Source organism: Ovis canadensis, chromosome 26, assembly GCF_042477335.2.
Source record: "Ovis canadensis isolate MfBH-ARS-UI-01 breed Bighorn chromosome 26, ARS-UI_OviCan_v2, whole genome shotgun sequence".
Taxonomy (NCBI): Eukaryota; Metazoa; Chordata; class Mammalia; order Artiodactyla; family Bovidae; genus Ovis; species Ovis canadensis.
The window spans coordinates 31,704,861-31,727,312 of NC_091270.1; the positions used below are offsets into that span (position 1 = coordinate 31,704,861).

Here is a 22,452-nt window from a genome sequence, read left to right on the forward strand (position 1 = left end):
GTTTATAATCCATCCTTTTATCAGTTATACACAGACACCACATGCTTAATGTGTTATTCATATACTAATATATGGAAGTATATTATTTAGGAATATGCCTTTTTATCTAGCAGTATATAACTGTCTATTGACATTTTTATCTCATTCTGTTATTAATGCCATCACAATCCTAGTCACTAATAGATATCATTCTCTTTAAAAGATAGAAAAGTCGGTACAGTATGTTAGGTTGACTAATATTCAGATTGTTCTAGTCATTGCGCTGACTTAGAGAAAGGTCAATGGCTAAGTGTCTCAAACCAATTTTGTTTTTACTCGTTTTCATGCTCAAATTCAGGCAGTCTGTTTAAAATACAATAAAAGTATCCCAAATTGATTGCTTTTGTAAAAGCTGAATATAAAGGTATTTAAACCATATTGCATATGGTTTCATCTTTACTATTAACGACAGAAGTGCTCATCCACTGGTGGGAAGTTTTTGCAGACGCATCCTCCTCATTTTAACACAATCTGATCTCTGCTTAAATGGTCCCTGCTGCAGAACACCTTCCAGACCCCTCTGTCTGAATAGCAGCTCTGTCTACCCTCTGCCCTCTAGCCCTGCCATATTTTTCTTCAGAGCACATGTCCTGACCTGATATTAACATAGAAAATTGAACAGAGAAGGTGTGGGAGCAGTATTAATTGTAGGCAAGCCTCTGCTATACTGCTGCTGCTAAAGTCGCTTCAGTTGTGTCCAACTCTGTGTGACCCCATAGACGGCAGCCCACCAGGCTCCCCCGTCTCTGGGATTCTCCAGGCAAGAGCACTGGAGTGGGTCACCATTTCCTTCTCCAATGCATGAAAGTGAAAAGGGAAAGTGAAGTTGCTCAGTCGTGTCTGACTCTTCGAAACCCCATGGACTGCAGCCCACCAGGTTCCCCCGTCCCTGGGATTTTCCAGGCAAGAGTACTGGAGTGGGAAAAAAAAAAAGAGTACTGGAGTGGGGTGCCATTGCCTTCTCCCAGAGGCAAGCCTCTAGGGTCCTTTATCTTTAGCTTCCTTTTCCCCCCACCTACCGTTGTTTCCCTTTAATAGTGACTGAAATCCTCGGACTCAGATATTCTCAGATCTCAAATGGCCATAATGTCTTCTTTTCTATCAGAAAAGTATAGTCTATGCATATAAAGTGCCTGTAAAAAAAGGCAAAAGAAAGTCAGCACAATGACTAGAACAATCTGATTATTAGTCAACCTGGCATATTGTACAAACTTTTCTAAAGGAGGCAGTAATATCAGTGACTAGGATTTTAATGGCATTAATAATAGAATGAGACAAAAGACAGTTATATATTGCTAGAGCAAAAAGGCATATTCCTAAATAATATACTTTCATATATTAGTGTGACTACATGAACTAAGCACGTGTGTGACAGTCATCCTGGATTTATCACTTCATCAAATATTTATCAAGCACCTTCGTGTAAGATTCTAGAACATTGGGCTGAACAAGACAAAGACTTTGCCCTAATAGAACTTATATTCTCATGGAGGACATAGAGTATAAACAAATCAATAGAAATATAAGGTCAGATAATAATAAATGCTATGAAGAAACATAAAATATGGCCATGTGACGGGATGGACAGACAGAATGATCAGGAACGGCTTTATTGCAAAGAGTATTTAAGCAAAGACTCAAAGAAAATGAGAAAAGAAGTCATATAGAGATGAAAAAAAAAAAAAGAATTCTAGATAGAGGGGAAAACACACAGCCTAAAACAGGAGCATACCTGGAGGTTTAGAGGCCGGTGGGACACAGGATGGACTCAACAAGGGGGTAAATAATAAGAGATGAGATCAGTAAAGTAACAGGGGCAAGGGATTAAGATTCTTTTTGGCGGTGGGAGTTATGTTACCTGAAACCAGAAGCCACTGGAGAATTTTGAGGACAGAGTGACGTAATCTGATGTGAGATGATGTTTCAGATTAGATGACAGACGGGCAGCTGGCGACAAGTCAGGGACTTTGGGTGTGTTCTCAAATTTGAACCAATAGGATTTGCTGTTGGATTGGATGAGGAGGGCAACAACAACAAAAAAGAATCCAGGTTGACCCCAAGGCTTTGACTTAATACTTGGAAAGATAATGTTGACATTTACCAAAATCAGAAAGAATTCAAGAGAAGCAGATTTGGAAGCAGGTTGGGATGTGTGTGTTTGATGCCTATTGATGTCTAAGTGGAGATGTTACACTGGGGTTTAGAGAGGAGGTTCAGACTGAGGGAATATATATACATAGAGATAGAGATAGACACAGATATATATATATATATATATATATATATATATATAATACTGGTATAATTTAAGTACTGAAATGGATGAGCTAACCAAGAGAGTGGAGAATGGAAAAGCAGAGAAAAAGTTCGAGCTCTAGGTGTTTTAACATCTAGCGGTATGTGGTGTGAAGAGAAACTAGCAAAGCAGAAAGAATGGCTGGTGAGGGAGAAAACAATCCAGAGAATATGGAATCCTCAGAGTTAAATGGGGCAGGGGTTCAAGGAAGTAAAAGCACTCACATATGGTGAATGCTATTGATAAGTCAATTTAGATAGGGTCTGAGAACTGACTTAAAAGGTTAGCTACATGGAAGATAGGGCTTCCCTCATAGCTCAGTTGGTAAAGAATACGCCTGCAATGCAGGAGACCCCAGTTCGATTCCTGGGTCGGGAAGATCCCCTAGAGACGGGATAGGCTACCCACTCCAATATTCTCTTGTGGCTTCCCTTGTGGCTCAGAGGGTAAAGAATCTGCCTGCAATGTGAGAGACCTGAGTTCCATTCCTGGGTTGGGAAGATTCCCTGGAGAAGGAAAGGCTACCCACTCCAGTATTCTGGCCTAGAGAATTCCATGAACTGTATAGTCCATGGGGTTGCAAAGAGACACAACTGAGTGACTTAAGGAAAAAAAAAGAACATGGAAGATATTGGTGATCTTGACAAGATCTGTGCTAGGAGAATGGTCAAGGCAAAACTTTGACTCCAGAGGCTTCAGGAGAGAATACAGGGAGAGGAATTGAAGACAATAGGAATTAACACTGATGGTTTCATGTGTGTGAGTATATAGATACCATAGTTCTGTATCCAGACAGAATTTGTTTTTGAGTCTCAAATACCTTTTTCATATTGGGAGCCATTCCAAGTGACAGAAAATTAAAGTAAATCCAAGTGTCAATATTTACAAAGCCCTTCTGTAGTTTATAACATATTCTGGCCTACCACTTTAACTGTCAAAAGCACTTATTTCAAGCTGGAGAAAAGACCTTCCAAGTAAGCAGGAATTCATCCTTTGGAATGAATCTTCAGGAGGGAAGGTTCACACCTTCCTACTCAGTCAGATTCATTCCTCTAGGCTGACAACCTACACGGTTACAAAGGTTGATAGTCTTGACCTTGGCAGAGCACTGTTCCCTACACAGAGGATCCTTCTACTTTATGGTGGACTCACTGTGTACTTTGTTGCCAGGAGAGAGGATGGTGCTGTACATTTCTTGCAGGCCTGGCCATTGGACTGGTTTCATCTGAACTTTCAATATTCCAAGGCAATATGAGAAGGTCCCATCTGGTAACAAGGAAACCATAGGAAAGATGAAAGGGAACAAAATAGAAGGCTTTTACGGTGTTGCCTCTTAAAAAAAACAACAACAAACTTCAGTGCCTCTTCCTCACTCACAAATTATCTTCAAAATAGAAATAAAATGTTTAAGCCTGGCAGTCAAGCTCTATTTCAGTTTGCTCCATACTGCCAGTCAAATTGTCTTGCTCTTGTCACTATGAGTTGACCTGTGTGCAAACAGGAGCCTCTCCATTGCCTTCTGAATCCCTCATATCCTCCCCTGGGTGGGGGCATTTCTTGGCTCACATTTGCTGCTCCTGGGATCACTGTTTCTCCACTTCCGAGGGCAGCACTTGTATGTTATAGTTCTTGTTTTGTCCACAGAGATTAGCAGAGAGTCAGATATATACAAACCCTGTACTTTTATATGTATAACTGACCTTGCAGTTCAGCCTCGATCCATTTTTTGGAGAGATCTTAGTCATGTGGGATCTTAGTTCCCAACCAAGTAGAAGAGCAGAGTCTTAATCACAGGGCCACCAGGAAGTTCTATCCTTGATCCTTTAGAGAGGAGAAAACCAAAGTCCAGGAAGATACACTACCAGATATTGCAAAGATACACTTTTTTAAAGTCTCAAAGTAATTAAACAATATAGACGTGAATTACATAAAAGTGCAAGTTTCTTCTCCATTCCCAAATGATCGAGTTGCTCAGTATTTTTCTTTCCAGATATCAGTCTAGCAGTAAAGAGAGAAAAAAAAAAAAAGTCTCCCAAAGAGGGCATTAGGTTATATACTTGGTTCTGCGACTTGCTTATTTTTTTCACTTAATATTTCATAAACATTGCTCTATATCAGTAAATGTTGATGACTTGAAATCCAGTTAGAGAAAAGTCTTAGGTTTCCTCTGCAGGTGGCTGTGAACAAACTATACAGTAGCTGCTGGTAAAACTAATCCAATTAAACAAAGTAAAAATGCAGGATATTCTCTTTGCATCCTGCTGTTGTGTGAAAATTGTATAAATCTTAATTATGCTGAATTGGTTCATAGTGCTTTTCAGGTCTACTATATCCTTCTACTTTTCTGCCTATTTATTAATTTTTGAGAGTTTGATATTGAAATTCCAACTAAAAATCTTAATTCATCTACTTTTTGATATGGAAACTCCAAGTAAAAACCTTAATTTATCTACTTTAAAAATAATTTTAATATATAGTGGAACTGAATGTAACTGTGTTCTGTATTTCTCACGGCTCCTGTAAATGTGTTATCATACTTTCATAATATAAAAAAGAAAAAATGCAGGGTATTCTCAATACGTCACCTTCCTTGGCACTTTTCCTACAATTTAGGGACCTTCTGCTAGGAAAGGAACACTCCCCTCTCAGCCCCTTTTCTAGGCAGTATCAAGAGTAGAGGAAAGGAGAGTCAGAACTGGGCACCTGGAGAAAAGGGAGGAATTGAGAGTCAGAGAACCCAGGCCCTGGGCAGAACCGGAGCGTCCTTCTCACTGTCCTTACCTTTTCCCTCTGTGGGCTCAGCGGCGTGTCTTCTTTCCCTTTTCAGCGTGCTCCCCAACTGCTGTCTCCTTATCAAACCCTTCTCTCCCAGCATCTCTTACCTTCACCGCTTTCAGAGACCCCCACCTCCATCCTCACCCACCCGCCCTTTTCTTGTTCTCCTGGGGTGCTAACTTTTCTTGGTCCCGAAAAATATTCTGAAAAATACTTGGATCACAGCTTGGATTACTCAACTCGTCTGTGTCGCAATCAGCCGCCCAATGCAGCCTGATAACTGGTGCCCCGAAGGTCGTGCCCCTAAGGCTACTCAGCGTCAAAGTAGGTGGCTGCCCGGGTGACTGTAACGAGGAAGCCAAGAAGCAACCCATCTCCACCCGGGCTGGCAGCCGGTCCTAGCGGAGTGCAAAGGAGTGAGCTTAGATACCCAGCCGGGGGCGAAAAATGAGCTCCAGAGGCTGAGCTTCAAACCAGATGCTTTTTTTTTTTTTTTTCCATTTTAAAACATCCAGCTCGCTGTACCCTGAAGTTGTCCGGGACTCAGCAGCTGGCAGTACCCTCGGCCCCTGGACGCCTCTCCATCACTCACCAGCTTGCTTCCACTCGACCTTCATTATCCTCCAGTCTCCACCCACTAACGTGCCTCCGTTTACACCCGCGCAGCCTATTGAGCGCTCAAGCCGCTTTCCGAACTTTCGTTTTCCACTGGAAGCACAACAGAGGCCAGTGCGCGTTACGAAGGCTTTGACCCGTGGTAACAAACCCAGCCGGGCGTTGTCGTCGTCGGCTCGGAGAACAGAGTGTGAGCCAGGCGGGTGCCCACCCCCTCCAACGGCCGGAGTGGGAAGTGGCCCTGCCCGGCGCGCCCCCTCCTGCGGCTCCGGGACCGCCCGCAGGCCGGGAACTCCTCCCAGCGCCCGCGCACTTGACCTCGGGGGGCTGGACCGCGCCGGCCGCCCGCAGCATCCCGCCCGGCGGTCCCCGCGGTCTCGGCCCGGGTGCACAGCGCCCCGCGAGCGCGATGCTGGCGCCGTGGTTGCTGATCGTCGGGCCAAAGCTGCTGCTCTGGGGCGGGCTGTGCGCCGTCTCCCTGGCAGGCGCCACCCTCACCCTGAACCTCCTGCAGATGGTGTTGAGCTACGCGCGGAAATGGCGTCAGATGCGTCCCGTCCCGACCATTGGGGACCCCTACCCCTTGGTGGGACACGCGCTGATGATGAAGCCGGACGCAAGAGGTAAGGGCTCCGGCCGCGTTCCCATCTGAAGGCCCGGGATTCCGCACGCGCCGCCCGCCGGCTCTCCTGCATATAGTCTGGACACTGAAGTGCCCGGCCTGCCGACGCCGGGAGAGAGAATTTGTCACCCACTCATTAAAAGACGGGTGCCCAATTCTATCCATGTTCCCTATGACACCTGGCAAAATTGCGGGTGCGTCTGGTCCAAATGAACTTTGTCTGCCTGTGCAGCACAGATCGCAAGCTTTCTAAGCTCTTGTCCTGCTTTTTCTGCTGCTGCTTTTTCCACCTCGTAGCTGCTCCTGCACCTCAGAACACTGCTGTCTTTGCTTCTGTCTGGGCTCTTAAAGCCTTTAAGGGCAGAAACTTCGCTGTGCGCGCGTCCTAAGTGGCTTCAGTCGTGTTCCACTCTTTGTGGCCCCATGGGCGGTAGCCCTCCAGGCTCCTCTGTCCAGGGGGTTCTCCAAGCAAGAATCCTGGAGTGGGTGGCCATGCCCTTCTCCAGGGGATCTTCCCAACTCAGGAATGGAACCCAGGTCCCTTACATCTGCATTAGCAGGTGGGTTCTTTACCACTGGCACCACCTGGAACAAGATAGATCCCTTGGAACACAGAAGCCTCTGTTTGTCTCTCTCTCTCTCAAAAGGCACTTGAGGTTCTTCCCTATCTAGACATCACAAGACTTGACCACAACTTTGATTGCTTCTTGACTCTCATATTTTAGCCCTTTTAAGGAGGTTATGTAATAACAAAACTTATGGCCAGGCCTTCTTGAAAACTCATGCAGGAAGTTTCAAAACTCTTATTTAAGAGTGAATTTATTTTTATTGAGATCGTCTTTTCGAAGAGAGAGATTTATATTGTTTTGTTGATGGAAAAGATCGCTTTAAGCTAGAAAAGTCTCAGAAGTATCTGAGATTTGGAGTTCTCCATTAGGGGGGATGAATTATTAACAGATATGAGCACTTTATTTTCAGAGCTTCCCAGGTGGCGCCGGTAGTAAAGAATCTGCCTGCCAATGCAGGAGACCCAAGAAACTGGGGTTCAAAAGGACTGGGGTTCGATCCCTGGGTTGGGAAGATCCCCTGGAGGAGGAAATGGCAACCCACTCCAGTATGCTTGCCTGGAAAAAAATCCCATGGACAGATGAGCCTAGTGGGCTACAGTCCATGGGGCCGCAAAGAGTCAAACACAACAATGAACACGTACTTTATTTCATAGGGGTATAAATTGAATTACCCAGCACTGAAAAGATTTGCTCAATATGACATGTTTTAAAATAAGTCAGGGACCAGAACCCAATTCCCCCTCCAATTAATTGTAAATACTAGTGGTTTTACAGGCTGAAGAGTAACTGCGATGCTTGAAGGGTTATTTTCCTTTGTTTTCTCAAGCAAAACAATACTGTCATCTTAAACTCACAAGAATACCACGAGGCCTTGTGGGAGAGTGTTTACCAAAATACTGAACATATTTTAGGGCAGAAGAAATCCAAGTAAACTTTTCACCAGCCAAACATCAAAGTGACTAACGTCACAAATGATCCAACACATTTATTTATATCAAAACCACATTTGAAAAGTCATCTTGAAAGTGTTAGTTGCACAGTCGTGTCTAACTCTTTGTGACCCCATGGACTGTAGCTCACCAGGCTCCTCTGTCGGGATTCTCCAGGCAAGAATACTGGAGTGGGTAGCCATTCCCTTCTCCAGGGGATCTTTCCCACCCAAGATTAAACCCAAGTCTCCTGCATTGCAAACAGATTCTTTACCATCTAAGCTACCAGAGAAGTCCCTAATACATAAAAGCTGAGCTAACTTCCCTTTCTATCCTAAGGCTTTATAATAGTAAACAAAAAAGTTATGTAAAAATATAGACCTTCCCATACCCACTAAAGAAACAGTATGCTTAAGGAGTCTCATGTTCTTTTTGAGAATTTTTCTAATTGAAATCTCCACTGAATAAAACCTATTTTAAAACAAACTGCAAGTTGTCTTTGGAATTACTTTCTGAGTGAAGAGAATGACAGTGTACTGTCTTTCATAAAGGGCCATTTTAATCTGGCATATAAATACTGGATTTTGGCATCATGCAAACCTTGGCTCAATTTCCAGCTTTGGAACCAAGTTGTTTGATTTTGGGAAGTTGTTTAAAACTCTAAGAGTGGTTTCTTTTTTTTTCTTTTTTTTTTTTTTTTAACCATGGATGTACAAGTCCATCGTTAAAAAAAAAGAAAAGAAGAAAAAAAATACTTGTAGTATTACAAGTCCATGGTTTAAAAAAAGAAAGAAACCACTCTGGCCATTAGTGCTACATGAAATGTCTGACAAAGAGGATAAGTGTTGTGTGATCTCACTTCTCTGAGGAATCTAAAATAACATAAGGAACTTACTACAAAATTCTTGTCTTTTTTTAAAAAAAGTATTGTAGTATAGTTGATTCACAATGTTACATTAGTTTCAGGTATACAACAAAGTGAATCAGTTATACATATATATGTGTGTTTATATATGTATATATATATATTTTTTTAGATTCTTTTCTCATATAGGTCATTACAGAGTTTTAAGTAGTTTCCTGCGCTCTACAGTAGATCCTTATTAGACAGAATTCTTGTCTTGATTGACTTTAAGGTTAAATATTTCTCCTAGATTTTTTTCAGCAGATAATTGATTGCACTGAAGAATTCCGACACCTGCCGCTGCTGAAACTCTGGCTCGGGCCCGTTCCTCTCGTGGCCCTTTATAACGCAGAAAATGTAGAAGTGAGTATATGGCAAATAGGGTCCATATTCCACTGTTTGATGGAGTGGGAATCTCGTTAGATGTGGTCATTCTCCACATTCACCTGCCTCTCCGCATTGCCCTCAGTAAATTCTCTTTTCAGTTCCTAGCTGGTGGCAGACACCAGGAATTATCTTGGGTGTTTTCTTTCAATTCCATTTAGTCCTCAAGAATGAATGACAGTTATATGTTCAAAACTCTTAACTGAATTTCTTTGAGGCACAGGAATAAAAATGAATCACAGAGAAATAACAATTATGAAATCTTGTTTTAAAAAACAGTTGTGTTCTAGCCAGATGTTCTTATAATTGATATCATTTTGATGTCTATATCTCTCATTTTCTTTTCTCTTTTTGAGGTAATTTTAAACAGTTCAAAGCACATTGAAAAATCCTATATGTACAAGTTCTTAGAACCGTGGCTTGGACTAGGACTTCTTACAAGGTATGTCAGTGGAAATTTGTAAAGCTGTCTTATAGAAACAGTTTCTTCTCTGGGTAACTTGTTATTTCAGGAACTGACCCAAAGTATTCTTCCACTAACAAGACTGAGCTCTGGAGAATTATGGGAGCAGGTGGAAGGAAGAGTCTAGTTAACAATGGGCCTTTGATTGACAGGAGTCCTGGGTATATGGTAATGTCCAGGCACTGTCTTCAATAGTGATAATCACTAGTGTTTCAAGAACAACAAGGAAGTACTGATATATGAATGGAGTAAAGCAAAGGATAGTTTGGAGGAGGAAAATCTTGAAAATATAATTAAAAAGCAGTCACATCCCCCCAGAGAAGTATATCAAACATAGGGACCTCAATTCTGGAGTCGATTCAGAAACAGGACTCCAGAAAAGATGGGACCCTTGTGAGGACATTAGAGAATTCAAAGATAATAGAGATTAAAGTAAATCATGGGGCGGTGGATCATGTGAGGACTATGGTATTGATAAAAGGGAGAAAAATTCTAATCTTTAGAACCTCAGAACTTAGACATGTAGGAAACATTTTGTTTCCATTTTTAATAAGTGCCCCTGTAAATATTAGGAATATAGAACAATATCCGAAATATTCACATTCTGTAGCTATACATGAGTCTTTGCCATTCTGATCAAAGCAATCGAGAATCTACAGAATACGCTATTTCAGGAGAACGTGGTGACTTGACTATATTTTATCTGTTTCAGATGTTGCTTCTTTTTCCTTTGTAACCATGTATTGTATTTCTAGTACTGGAAACAAATGGCGCTCTAGGAGAAAAATGTTAACACCCACTTTCCATTTTACAATTCTGGAGGATTTCTTAGATGTCATGAATGAACAAGCAAATATATTGGTTACTAAGCTTGAAAAGCATGTTAACCAAGAAGCGTTTAACTGCTTTTTTTACGTCACTCTTTGTACCTTAGATATAATCTGTGGTAAGTCTCACTGATTTATTTTTAAAGTTAGGCTGTAAAGAATATGGCCCAAATAGAAAATAACAGTTCATGGTGTATGTGGAGGGGGTCCATTTAGAAGGAATCTGGGGTTCATCTGGATAGTCAGTCCTAGTAATAAACTAGCCTCCTGAGAAGCAGTGGCCATTCATAGGACTTCAAACCCAGCAGTTACAGAGCCAACACGACCAGAAGGTCAGAGGGAAGGAAGGGCAGGAGCTGGGGGGAAGAGAAGCAGAAGATTCAAGAGAAAAGGGAAAAGAATTCTGCAATATATCAGAACAGGACATAATGTCTTTTTAAAAAATGTTTGACACTGGAAAATGTACCCAAGGTGTGTTCGTGAATTGAATGGTTACTTCTCCCTCTATTTTACAGAAACAGCTATGGGAAAGAACATTGGTGCTCAAAGCAATGATGATTCTGAGTATGTTCGAGCCGTTTATAGGTAAATGAAATCCTTTCAATTATTTCTAAAACTGTTACTGATTAGGGCTTTAAAAATTATTGCTAATCACTTCTGTCTATATTGTATATTTTTCATAATTTCAAAATGAAACATTATACTAAAAATCAACCTAATCATTAAAGCATGTATTTCAATAGTAGAGGAAGAGTTGCGTAAATTATAGCACATTCAGATTACACAGTAATTTTAAATGATTATTTTATAATATACTGAGAGATTATATTTTGATGCTAAGTTGTAAGAGAAAGATATACATTTTCATGGAAAAAATGAGAAGATACTACATGAAAATGTTAGCTGTGTTTATTGTTATTGTGTGTGTGCTTCTTTTTCTTATTGTGTTTTATTTTGTTGTGGTTCATTCTCCTTTCCTATATTTTCTACACTTGAGTATGTATTATTACTTAACAGAAATAATCAACTTTACTTTTAAAATTGCTCATGATTATTAAGAGGCAGCACCAGGATCTGATTCAACATATCCTGTGTTTAATCCATGGTTCCTTTCACTTAATCTTATTAATTGTTGAGCATCTAACCTGCCATTCACTGCACAAGGTACTGACTAATTTTATATGGGCACATGAGACAGTAACGGGGGAGACAGGCATTGAAGCAGCTGACTATAAACTTATAAATTATGATAATGACTTGGAAAGAAAAGATCAAGTTGACGCGAGAGGGGAAACGGGGATAAATTTTACAGATTGAGTGGCCGTGAGAGGTCCTTTCTGTGGAATTGGCATCTAAGCTGGTCACAAAGGAGGAGGTTGTGTAGGTCTTTCTGCTTTTCGCTGGAAATGCTGAGGGTGGTGCTCGTGACAGCTATGTGACGGATGGGGATTAATGAGCACTTTTCCTTGTAAGAGGAAGTCAGTTGTTTTGTTGGCACTGCAGAGGAGTAAGCAAGCGAATCAGTGGACATTAAAAAGAGGCAGATTTCACATGCTCTTGTGGTGCAAGGGCCATGTGTGGCCTGGGGAGGGCAAGACCTCTCCCTGGAGAAGCAGCAGCAGAGATCAGATGGCCATCTGGCCAGAATGTTTTATAATGGATTCTTCGTTCCTCTCAAGAATGCATTCAATGTTTAAGCTTCCCTGGATAGTCCATGCCTTCATGTTGATGGTAAAGCTTGGAGTTCTCAATAGCCTCTGAGACAAATCATCGCCATTCCCCAAATCACCCATGCTGAGATGACGCATCACATCAGGGCCCAAGAAATACACATTCTCAGTATGTCAGCTGATGTGTTTTTATCCTGTTTATAGGATGAGTGATTCGATACATCAGAGAATGAAGACACCCTGGCTCTGGCTTGACCTTATATTCTATATGTTTAAAAATGGACGAGAACACAGAAGGAGCCTAAAGATTGTACATGATTTTACCAACAATGTAAGCCCTCGATTTTTTTTTTACTTGTGATAATACATACTCAACATAAAATTTACCATTAAGTGCATTCACGATGTTGTGAACCCTCGCCACTCTCCACTTCCAGATCTTTAGAAGTCCAAGATTTTTATATTGTGTTACCATAGCCTGGAACTGTGTCTCTTAAAAGGTGAATAATAATGGGAAAAAGTAGACAGCACAATTGCATCTTAATTATGTGTTAGCATGATGTATGTGGTTACTGGCAGGAGATGTTGGATGAATGAAGTTTTAGATCAAGGTGGCCACAGTGGAAGACAGAGTAATCTCCATTACTGGATGGTGGGAGAATGACCAACAGTTTGTGTCTTTTAACTATAATTAATTATTTTCTCAAATTACATGCATTACTATCAATGGCAATAATTAATGAACTGCAAATTGGATGAATGAGACTATTTATTTAGTAAATATTGAAAATTGCATACTGAGTGCCAGGCACTAGGGATTTCCCCAAGGATGAAGAGAAATATGGTGTTTTGTCCACAAAGAACTTAGGATCCATTCATTCAGACCACTTAGCATCAGGTTTGATCAATTGCTTGATAGGAGGAGAAAGTTGAAATACATGACCAAATTAAGTTTATGGGCTTTAGTTCTTCTATTCACTCAGAAAAGATCTAATGAACGTCCTAAAATGCCAGGCAGTGCTCTGAAAGTTAAAGTGAAAGTCACTCAGATATGTCCGACTCTTTGCAACCCCATGGACTATACAGTCCATGGAATTCTCCAGGCCAAAACACTGAAGTGGGTAGCCTTCCCCTTCTCCAGGGGATCTTCCCAACCCAGGGATCAAACCCAGGTCTCCCACATTTCAGATGGATTCTTTACCAAATGAGCTATTAGGGAAGGGTTGCAAGTAACATCAGTGAACAAAGACAGATTTGCTGCCATGGGGATGCTATATTTGAGGTATGCGTTATATTATACAGCAAGTATAATATAATGTCAGGGGCTGCTGCTGCTGCTGCTAAGTCGCTTCAGTCGTGTCCAACTCTGTGACCCCATAGATGGCAGCCCACCAGGCTCCCCCATCCCTAGGATTCTCCAGGCAAGAACACTGGAGTGGGTTGCCATTTCCTTCTCCAGTGCATGAAAGTGAGAAGTGAAAGGGAAGTTGCTCAGTCGTGCCCGACTCTTGCGACCCCATGGACTGCAGCCTACCAGGCTCCTCCATCCATGGGATTTTCCAGGCAAGAGTATTAGAGTGGGGTGCCATCGTCTTCTCTGAATGTCAGGGGGTGAGTGAAATGGAAAAAAATAGAGTTAGGAAGATAGTGCTGGAGACCGGGGTAGCAGTGATCTGGGAAGGTCTTTTTGATGGTGTGAAGAGAGAACAAACCTTAAAGAAGGAGCCAGCCACACTGGCGTCTGAAGAGAGAGACATCTAGGCAACAGGAACAGCAAGCACATCAGGTGACGTCACCTATGAACTAGCTGTTTCTTTTCTCCAACCCAACCAGTAATGAGAGCAATCCATCATTAGCCTCTTACGTAATGACTGCATTCTCTTCACCACCCAAGCTTTTTCTCATTAGCTCATTCAAATCTCTAGGGCACTATTTAGGGGACTACCACGTCTATTCCTGTGTTAGAAAGATGGCACTTGAATATGCTGAATTTTTCTGATGTTAAATTTGTTTTTAAAAGTCTTATCAAATAATGTCCTAAAATGTTAACAGGAAGCTTTATCTATATTTTCCACAACAGCCTAAGTTATTGTCGAGTCAGAATAGGAAAGGTTTAGAAAAAAAAAATCCATGAAAGAAACTAGTATATTTTCATGGGAAAATGTATTATGGGGCTATATCAAACTCCACACAAGAGCACATTATTTAAATCATACAGGTCATCACTGAACGAGCCAATGAAATGAAGAGACATGAAGAAGGTACATGTAACGACAAGGACAAGGACTTTCCTCCACGCAAAACTAAATGCAGGGCTTTTCTGGACTTGCTTTTAAATGTGACTGATGACCAAGGGAACAAGCTGAGTCATGAAGATATAAGAGAAGAAGTCGACACCTTTATGTTTGAGGTATTTTATCTTGTCATATTATTTTTGGGTATCATTTTTAAAATTCCAGTTATGTTTTTGAATCTTTAGCATTATTTTTAAAAGTTTATTTGTTTTAAAGTAGCTTCGTATAACTGAGGATGAGTCACTAAATTACAACTAGCAATTACAAAAGAGCCTGATTAAGTTATCAGATCAACTTCCTTCTTCAGAAAAAAGCCTTTGACTTGTGGTGAGTAAAGCAGTTTTCTTGGGATAACCTAAAACCCGTCAGACTTTTCCAAGTAAAAAAGCAGCCAGAAATTTCTCAGTTCCCTGTATTGCTTCATGCTTAAAAAAAAGAAAAACCCTGAAACCCACAAGTCCATCTTTTCACTACCTCCTTTTTGAAGTTCTAGCAAATGAATTCCTGCTATGAGCTGCCCAAACTAAAGAAGATTAGCAAGAGCCCTCTGATAGCAAATTTAACTAGTTTGTGGATTCTAAAGGGATTTCTGGCCTTCACATCATTAAAAGAAAGTTGCGGTTTTTACAAAAGGTAATTCTAGTGTTATTAAATATTGTAAAGAATGAATCATTCAGTGGATGGATTACCAAATAAAGATGAAGAAATGTTTTAAAAAGCACCACGTGGTAATATCCCGGAAGTGGAGGAACGTGAAGTGCATGGGTGGTTTAGCATGGCTCAGTGCAGGCCGCCCCTGGGTGGGCTGAGCCGCCCTGCCTGCAGGTGTCTGGGGAACACACATGCTCCTGAGTGTAGGAAAGCAGGCTGTGTCGAGTGTCCCTAGACCTGAGTTCTCCTTCTGGCTCGCTCCTGATTAGCCTTATGAGATGCTGCCTGTCACCCCAGATTCTTGTCACAGCTTCCCTATGCTCAGCAGGCGTCTCTTACTTGTTTGGATAAGGCTTCCGCTTACAAATTCAAGAGTAGTTATTAAGAATTATTTAGCAAGAGCACCTCCTTCTGTGGCTTTGGTGAACAGCTGAGTGAAAGGGGCCAGATCTTGTCTGGAGTTCAGGGTGGCTTCCGTGAAGGCACTGCAGGCCGGAGAAAAGGCCAGGACATCAATATCAGAGACTCTAAAAATACATGTTTTATAAAATTGCAGAATAAGCCTCAAACAATTCAACTTAGAGGCTTCCCTGGTGGCTCAGTGGTAGAGAATCTGCCTGCCAGTGCAGGAGACGCAGGTTTGATCCCTGGGTTGGGAAGACACCCTGGGAAAGAAGTGGCAACCCACTCAGTGTTCTTGCCTGGGAAATCCATCGACAGAGGAACTTGATGGGCTATAGTCCATGGGGTCACAAAGATGCTGACACAGCTGAGCGACTAAACAACAGCAACAACAAATTCAACTAGAAGCTGTTTTAGGAAGCAGGTGCTTTGGAGATTTCTGCCCAGAGAAGGAAAAATGACAATTATCACTTGTGTTGCCTAGAGAAAATGGAAAAGTAAGAACTTCCACAGAGGAATAATTTTGTCTTTAGTGCCCCTGAAAGTCTTATTCATAGAGCTTATACTATTATTATTGATTTTCCAAATAATTTTTTTTTCTGAAGAACTCAGGTAAACAATTTTGGGATCTGTTTTTAATCTCTAAAGTGTACATAGTGGTATCAAGTATTTCATGGAGTTTTTCTGAAGAATAATTGAGTTAGTTTCTGCAAAGTACTTAGTATTTTGCCTAAAGCTCAGCCAGTATTACAGGAGGGGGGCGTATCAACTTCTGGACGTGGAGGATATTACTCAGAACCACACATAGACTCCTGGCCTCCAAGGTCCACAGGTAAAGCCCACCTTACAAAGGCTAGAAGGTGCAGGAGTACAGGTCTGGCAGACTGGCGCAAGAAAGTCAGACATTTCCCCCTTAAAAACAGTCTAGAGCACCTTGTCCCCTTGAGAAACTCCCTTATCACAACCCAGCCACTTCCCCCCACATATGGAACCTTGTGTGTCGTTGAAATGCCTCTCTAAGCATGAATCTCCCCTCTGAAGGACTGTTTTGTTTCTTATCAAGGTGAAATACTGCACCCAGTTAACTTATTATGTTTGGAGTCACGGTGCAGCTGTCAGATCCAGACAGTTCAAAATGGAGTTCTCTCTTCTAATCTTTGCCATACGACTCTGCTAAGCTATTTTTTCCCTTGCATTTGTAGGGCCACGATACAACTGCAGCTGCAATAAACTGGTCCTTGTATCTATTGGGTTCACATCCAGAAGTCCAGCAGAAAGTGGACAGTGAACTGGAAGAAGTGTTTGGTATGTTCAGCCCCTTCGCTAGTTACACCTTGGGCACCATGTCCACTGAAGCAAGAGTTGCTCTTGCTCAGGAAGGGTATGCAGTAGGATCTGTTCTAAAGGTACCACACTAAGCAGGAAGGCTCCCATGTGGGGTCCCTTCCAATGCCAGTTTTCTTAGCAAGGCCTGGTTAAGAATATAGGCATTTGCTAAGTGCCTGGCATGTGATGCACAGATAAATGTTACGATCCTCAGGCATCTCACTGCTTAATAGATGAAGTAGGTGTACATGCAAAAGCACTGAGTCATGGGGTCAAGGAAACCTGTTTCATCCTGCCTCGCATCTGGCCACGAATGAGAGAAAAGATGCATTAAGCTGCTAGGATGTACGTTTCTATTACACAGCCAGCAATCTACAGGCTGACGCCAGCAGTGATGTCCTCAGATTCCCAGCACCACAAAAGCAAACCCTGTCTCATTACTTGACCACTCTCCTCTCTTCCCTCAGCCCCTGGCAATCTCTAATTTACAGTCTGTTTCTAATGGGACTTACTACCTGTTCTGGGTACTTGCTGGGCTTCTCAGGTGGCTCAGTGGTAAAGATTCCGCCTGCCAATGCAGGAGATGTGGGTTGGATCCCTGGGTCAGGAAGATCCCCTGGAGAAGGAAACAGCCACCCCTTCCAGTATTCTTGCCTGGGAAATCCCACAGACAGAGGAGCCTGGCGGGCTACAGTGCATCGGGTCGCAAAAGAGTCAGACATGACTTAGCAACGGAATAACAGAGTACTTCCTATAAATGGAATCCTACAAATATGTGATTGTTGGTGTCTGGTTTCTTTCACAAAATAGATCTCCTTTTATTTTGATTTTGGGTAATATTAGAGATTCTACTTTAGCTGTAGATATTTAACATTCAGTGTTTTGATGTGTATTCTTCATCAATGTCACATATCCCAAGCTCAAATAATTCTTTCATTGTCATTCTGTGTATTCTGTTAAAACCAGGGAAGTCTGACCGTCCTGTTTCCCTAGAAGACCTGAAGAAACTGAAATATCTGGAATGTGTTATTAAGGAGAGCCTTCGCCTTTTCCCGTCTGTTCCTTTCTTTGCCCGTAATCTTACCGAAGACTGTGAAGTTGGTAAGGATTGTATAATCTGAATAGCAGGGAGAGTGGGTTATTTTTATGGTCTTGCTCCATCCTCATGGCCTATTGACTACTTCTTGACAGCGGGTTACAAAATCGTGCAAGGCTCTCAAGTAATCATCGTGCCCTATGCACTGCATAGAGATCCAAAGTACTTCCCGGATCCTGAGGAATTCAAGCCAGAGCGGTTCTTTCCCGAGAATTCGAAAGGACGTCATACATACGCATATGTGCCCTTCTCTGCGGGCCCCCGAAACTGTATAGGTCTGTATCCACCAGAACTTGTTTCACCTTTCAGGTTGGCAGAGCGGTAGTGGTTTTCTTACAAAAATTTCTTGAGATATAGCATCCCATAGGCAACTGTCTTTTAAAAAAACTGACTTCCTTTTTCTTCCCCTGTGCTACACATTATTGCTTTAAAATGTGACTGTCACAAAGTTTATTAGTGTTCTGGTGCAGCCATAACAAAGTACCCTACACTGGGTGCTTAAGCCACAGGAATTTATTTTCTCCCAGTTCTGGAGGCTAGAAGTCCAAGATCAAGGTGACAACAGAATTGATAATAAGCCTCTCCTTAGCTTATTGGATCCATGCTGCTCTTCTCCCTGAATCATGGCCTCTGTGTGTGTGTTCTAATCTTTCCTTTCCATAAGGATACCCATCAGATTGGAGTAGGATCCACCCATCTGACCATTTTAATTTAATTACTTTACTTTTCCTGTCTCCAAACACAGTCCTCTTCTGAGATACTGAGTTTTAAGATTTATGAATCTTAATAAAAAAGCTATGAATTTGGGGGATCAGGGCACAATTTAGCCCATAACATAAAGCATAATTCTTTCCTTGGTAGACGTTGACAATATTGTAGCTTTTAGATGAAAAAAGAATATACTTCATAGGGTAGAAAACTTATGTATAATGATGTGTTATATTTAATTTGTTTGTTGCTTTTAAGAACTTCATTTTGTAAAACCAAAGCACAAAACACCCTAAGGCCAGCTGAAGTGCTGAAACGAAGTGAATGCACGTCACCAAGCATTATAAACACTTTCAGCTTCAGAATCTCTAGCATTTTATCATTTATGCAAATACAGGCATTCATAAAATAAGACCGGATTTAAACGGGTGAGTCTGAAGCTTATTTGGTGACTCTGTAGTAAATTAACTTAAAGGCTCAATAAGAAAGTAATCTAGAGTAGTGATTCTCAGGCTTGAATGAGCCCAGGATTAGGTTAGGCTTTGGCTAAAATATAAATCCCTGGCCCATCCCAGCTGTTCAGATGTACTGGGTGGGAGAAGGAAAGGGCACTCAAGAATCTTTATTTTTAACAAGCATCCCGAATGATTCTGATTCTCCCAGGGCCCATCGCAAAAATATAAAATTGTTTGCTTCCTCTGATTGGATTTCTGATTTCTCACATTTAAGGTATATCTATCTAATGATGTTGGTATTTACTTTAATTTGAAGGTCAGAAGTTTGCCATAATGGAAGAAAAAACCATTCTTTCCTGCATCCTGAGGCACTTTTGGGTAGAATCCAACCAAAAAAGAGAAGAACTTGGCCTGGCAGGAGAGCTCATTCTTCGTCCAAGCAACGGCATCTGGATCAAGTTGAAGAGGAGAAACACAGATGAATCCTAACTGTATTACTGGGTTATGCTCTTATCGTAAAAAGGTCTTTCTTTAAAGAGAACTTTTCATTTACAATTTGTAGATCATGGATTCAGTATTCTTAATCCCTCTATTTAATTTTTTTCTTGTCCCACTTAGCTTAGGGTCAAGTCTACCAAAGCAAGAGCTTCCATATCTTCATCACCATCATAGCTTTGACTCCTGGTCTTGATCTCAAGATAAATTAACTGGTGACTGTATGCTAATGAACATATAAAAACTTCTCCACAGAAGGATCCACAGGCCAATTCCATTCCGATCAACACACCCAAAAGATACAATGTAAATGGAATTCTAGAATATTTTTAAGATGTTCTTATTGACTCAGGAATAAATATTTGCATGTACGCATATACATTTGTTCAAAAAGGCTGTGTAATTAAGAACTATGACTTAAGGAGCTTAAATTTCAAGAGTTGTATCAGTGGCATCAGTTTTGAGGAGAATAATCCTTACGGTACTTTTCAAAGATTGAATCATGTACAGTGGATCATTTATGTTCACTCACAGATCTTGTTCCTCTTTCCCTTTGGACTGTGTACTTACAGCTTTCCTTTCACTTTTCACAGCATCACAATTACCTTTCTATATTGTACATTATTGGGAGAGATTCCTCCTGGTAATCTCTAGTCCCTTTCCATGCCTCAGGGCATTGATTGGGAGCTCTAAGGCTTTGGGAGGTCTAAGGACCTTAGAGATTTTCTAGTTATGCAGTGACCTCTCCCTGTCTACAGGTTCTGAATCCATGGATTCAACCACGGACTGATAGAAATCATTTGAAAAAACAATTCCAGAAAGTTCCAGAAAGCAAAACTATTTACAAAGCATTTACATTGTATTCACAACTTTTTATATAGCAGTTACATTGTATTAGGTATTGTAAGTAATCGAGATGATTTAAAGTATAGAGTTGGATGTGCAGACCCATGTGCAAATGCTACACTATTTTGTGTAAAGGGCTTGAGCATCCACAGATTAGTGTCTGTGGGGGTCCCGGAACCAATCCCTTGTGAATATCGAGGGGTACTCCCTCTTAATAGAACAGGCTGAGTTCAGGGGAAAGGTAAGTCCCAAAGCCACACCGCCAGTGAGTGATGATAAAGCTGGCAGTGGAGATCTTTAAATCTCTCCACTCCCAATATGGTGCCACTTCCATAATAGGATCTTGCTTCATGGCACCCATGCCTAGATATGTGATTAGAATGTAGATGTTCTGCCTCTGATCGTGGCATATTTCCTCTTCCATTATTAAAGGAAAAGAGAAGCCATTCATCCATATTAAGTAACCCAGTCACATCTCACTTAGTATAGGGTTAGACTTGCAGTCAATTGAATCCTCCAGGACATACCTGTCAAGCTGATAACAGACACCTGTTCCCCAAATTTTAATGCCATAGACAACGTCTCTAGTCCCTCATTCAGTGACTTTTAGAAACTTCTTTTAAGAAATAATTTTAATAAAATTGTTTCTTCAATTTTCCAAGACAATAACTGATAGAAACAACAAATTAAGAAGATGCATGATGTATTCTTCAATGGATATCAAAGAAAGAGGTTACAAAACCAAAACCACTTGGGAAGCACCATGGGCTGTGGTACTAAGGGCAGGGTCAGCAGATCCACCCACTTTCATATCCCCAGTGTGGACCACCCAGCCCCTAAGCTGAGCAGAAAAAGTCAAAAACATATACGATAGAAGGAAAAGATTTCCATCTTATGGTTAACCTTCTTACTTAAAAACTGGGTATGTAGAAATCTTGCTCCCTAATGACCCTGGATAATTGGAATTTTATTTGTGGAAATTGGTCTTATTTCTGAATTTCATGCACTTACATGTAAACCTTTGTGTGTGTTTAAGTGACTCTACAATATGATGTAAAGTTAAATGTAAAGTAAAATATTACTACATGTTGTCTTTTGGTCTAAAATCTTCATTTAGTCTCAGAATAATTTATTTTTTTTTAACATGGAAATTCTCTGAAACTGTGTCAGAGTTATAACTGAGAAATATGTAATTTTTTGTAATATGGAAATGCAGATGCTGATTTTTTTAAAATAAAAGGATGATCAAATATCTATATCCCTATTACCTGTCTTCTACTCAAAAGAGGTAACTCAAGAAAAATAAATTACACTTTAAACATGGGTGCTACATTTTATCCTAAGAGTTGACATCAGTTGGAAATATGGATAACTTTAAAGGGTAATTTAGTGGATGACTGATTCACAATATAATAAAAGTATTAGTACTTTTGAGTTGGTATCATTAGTGTCATTCACACTTTATAACAAAATGATCCTTATGCTGATAGACTGATCTCAAGTTTCCCATACTTTGAAGCATAAACTAGAGGAGAAGCAGAAATCCCAGAACGTTTTGTTCATCTGATAGCAAAAAGTAAAATCCCTCTTAAGGGCTCCCTGGGAGTAAGCAAAAACCATAGCATCGCTGGGTCCCAGGGGTTTACAGCCTAGAAACCTCTCCAGGACGGGGCCTATTGAGTTGACACTCTATTCTCGGTCACAGACAACCGAGGATGTCAATTTCTGAACCACCTGACCTGTCTCACAAAGAGAGGCTGGTCATGAAAAGGTCAGTTTTTACCCCGGAATGTATTTGGATCAATCAAATGTATTTATTTCCAGCATCTAATGAGATGCTGACAGATACATTTAACTTCGTTTACTCTGCCTAGAGACTCCCTCTTTCTAGGAACAGCACCTTCTTTATTTTTAGAATTATCCTGTGATACCCCCACTTTCTCTTCTCCTTTTGCTTCTTCAAACCACACCCACTGTAAATATGTGGTTCCAGAGCCAGCCATGGGGAGCTCCCCTCCTGCCCAAAGGCTCTCCCACTTTGACTCTCTAGGACTCTTATGCTGACGGCAGAAGCAAGCTCTTTTTA

The 22,452-nt window shown here is 41.1% G+C and overlaps 1 protein-coding gene and 1 long non-coding RNA gene across 6 annotated transcripts; one reads left to right on the plus strand and one right to left on the minus strand.

Annotated features, from left to right (window-relative positions):
• Positions 1 to 1,058: 1,058 nt before the first annotated feature.
• LOC138431088 (uncharacterized) lies at positions 1,059 to 5,989 on the minus strand. Of its 2 annotated transcripts, none has more exons than XR_011253524.1 (4): positions 5,703 to 5,989; positions 4,036 to 4,156; positions 3,488 to 3,601; positions 1,059 to 1,172 (listed from the first exon to the last, which is right to left on the minus strand). It is a non-coding gene; the product is annotated as an uncharacterized lncRNA (long non-coding RNA). The 2 variants fall into 2 exon arrangements; XR_011253525.1 differs by lacking the exon at positions 5,703 to 5,989 and adding an exon at positions 5,117 to 5,333.
• Positions 4,701 to 21,616, plus strand: CYP4V2 (cytochrome P450 family 4 subfamily V member 2). 4 transcript variants are annotated; one of them, XM_069573287.1, is made up of 12 exons: positions 4,701 to 6,348; positions 9,000 to 9,112; positions 9,490 to 9,575; positions 10,352 to 10,542; positions 10,939 to 11,008; positions 12,298 to 12,424; positions 14,312 to 14,503; positions 16,643 to 16,745; positions 17,733 to 17,867; positions 17,958 to 18,137; positions 19,342 to 19,548; positions 19,644 to 21,616. In XM_069573287.1, exons 1-11 carry the CDS (start codon positions 6,135 to 6,137, stop codon positions 19,512 to 19,514), a joined length of 1,584 nt encoding a protein of 527 aa, XP_069429388.1. In that variant the 5' UTR covers positions 4,701 to 6,134; the 3' UTR covers positions 19,515 to 19,548; positions 19,644 to 21,616. The 4 variants fall into 4 exon arrangements, with proteins under 4 accessions (XP_069429388.1, XP_069429387.1, XP_069429390.1 ...); XM_069573286.1 differs by having other exon boundaries at positions 19,342 to 21,616; XM_069573289.1 differs by lacking the exon at positions 14,312 to 14,503.
• Positions 21,617 to 22,452: the final 836 nt, after the last annotated feature.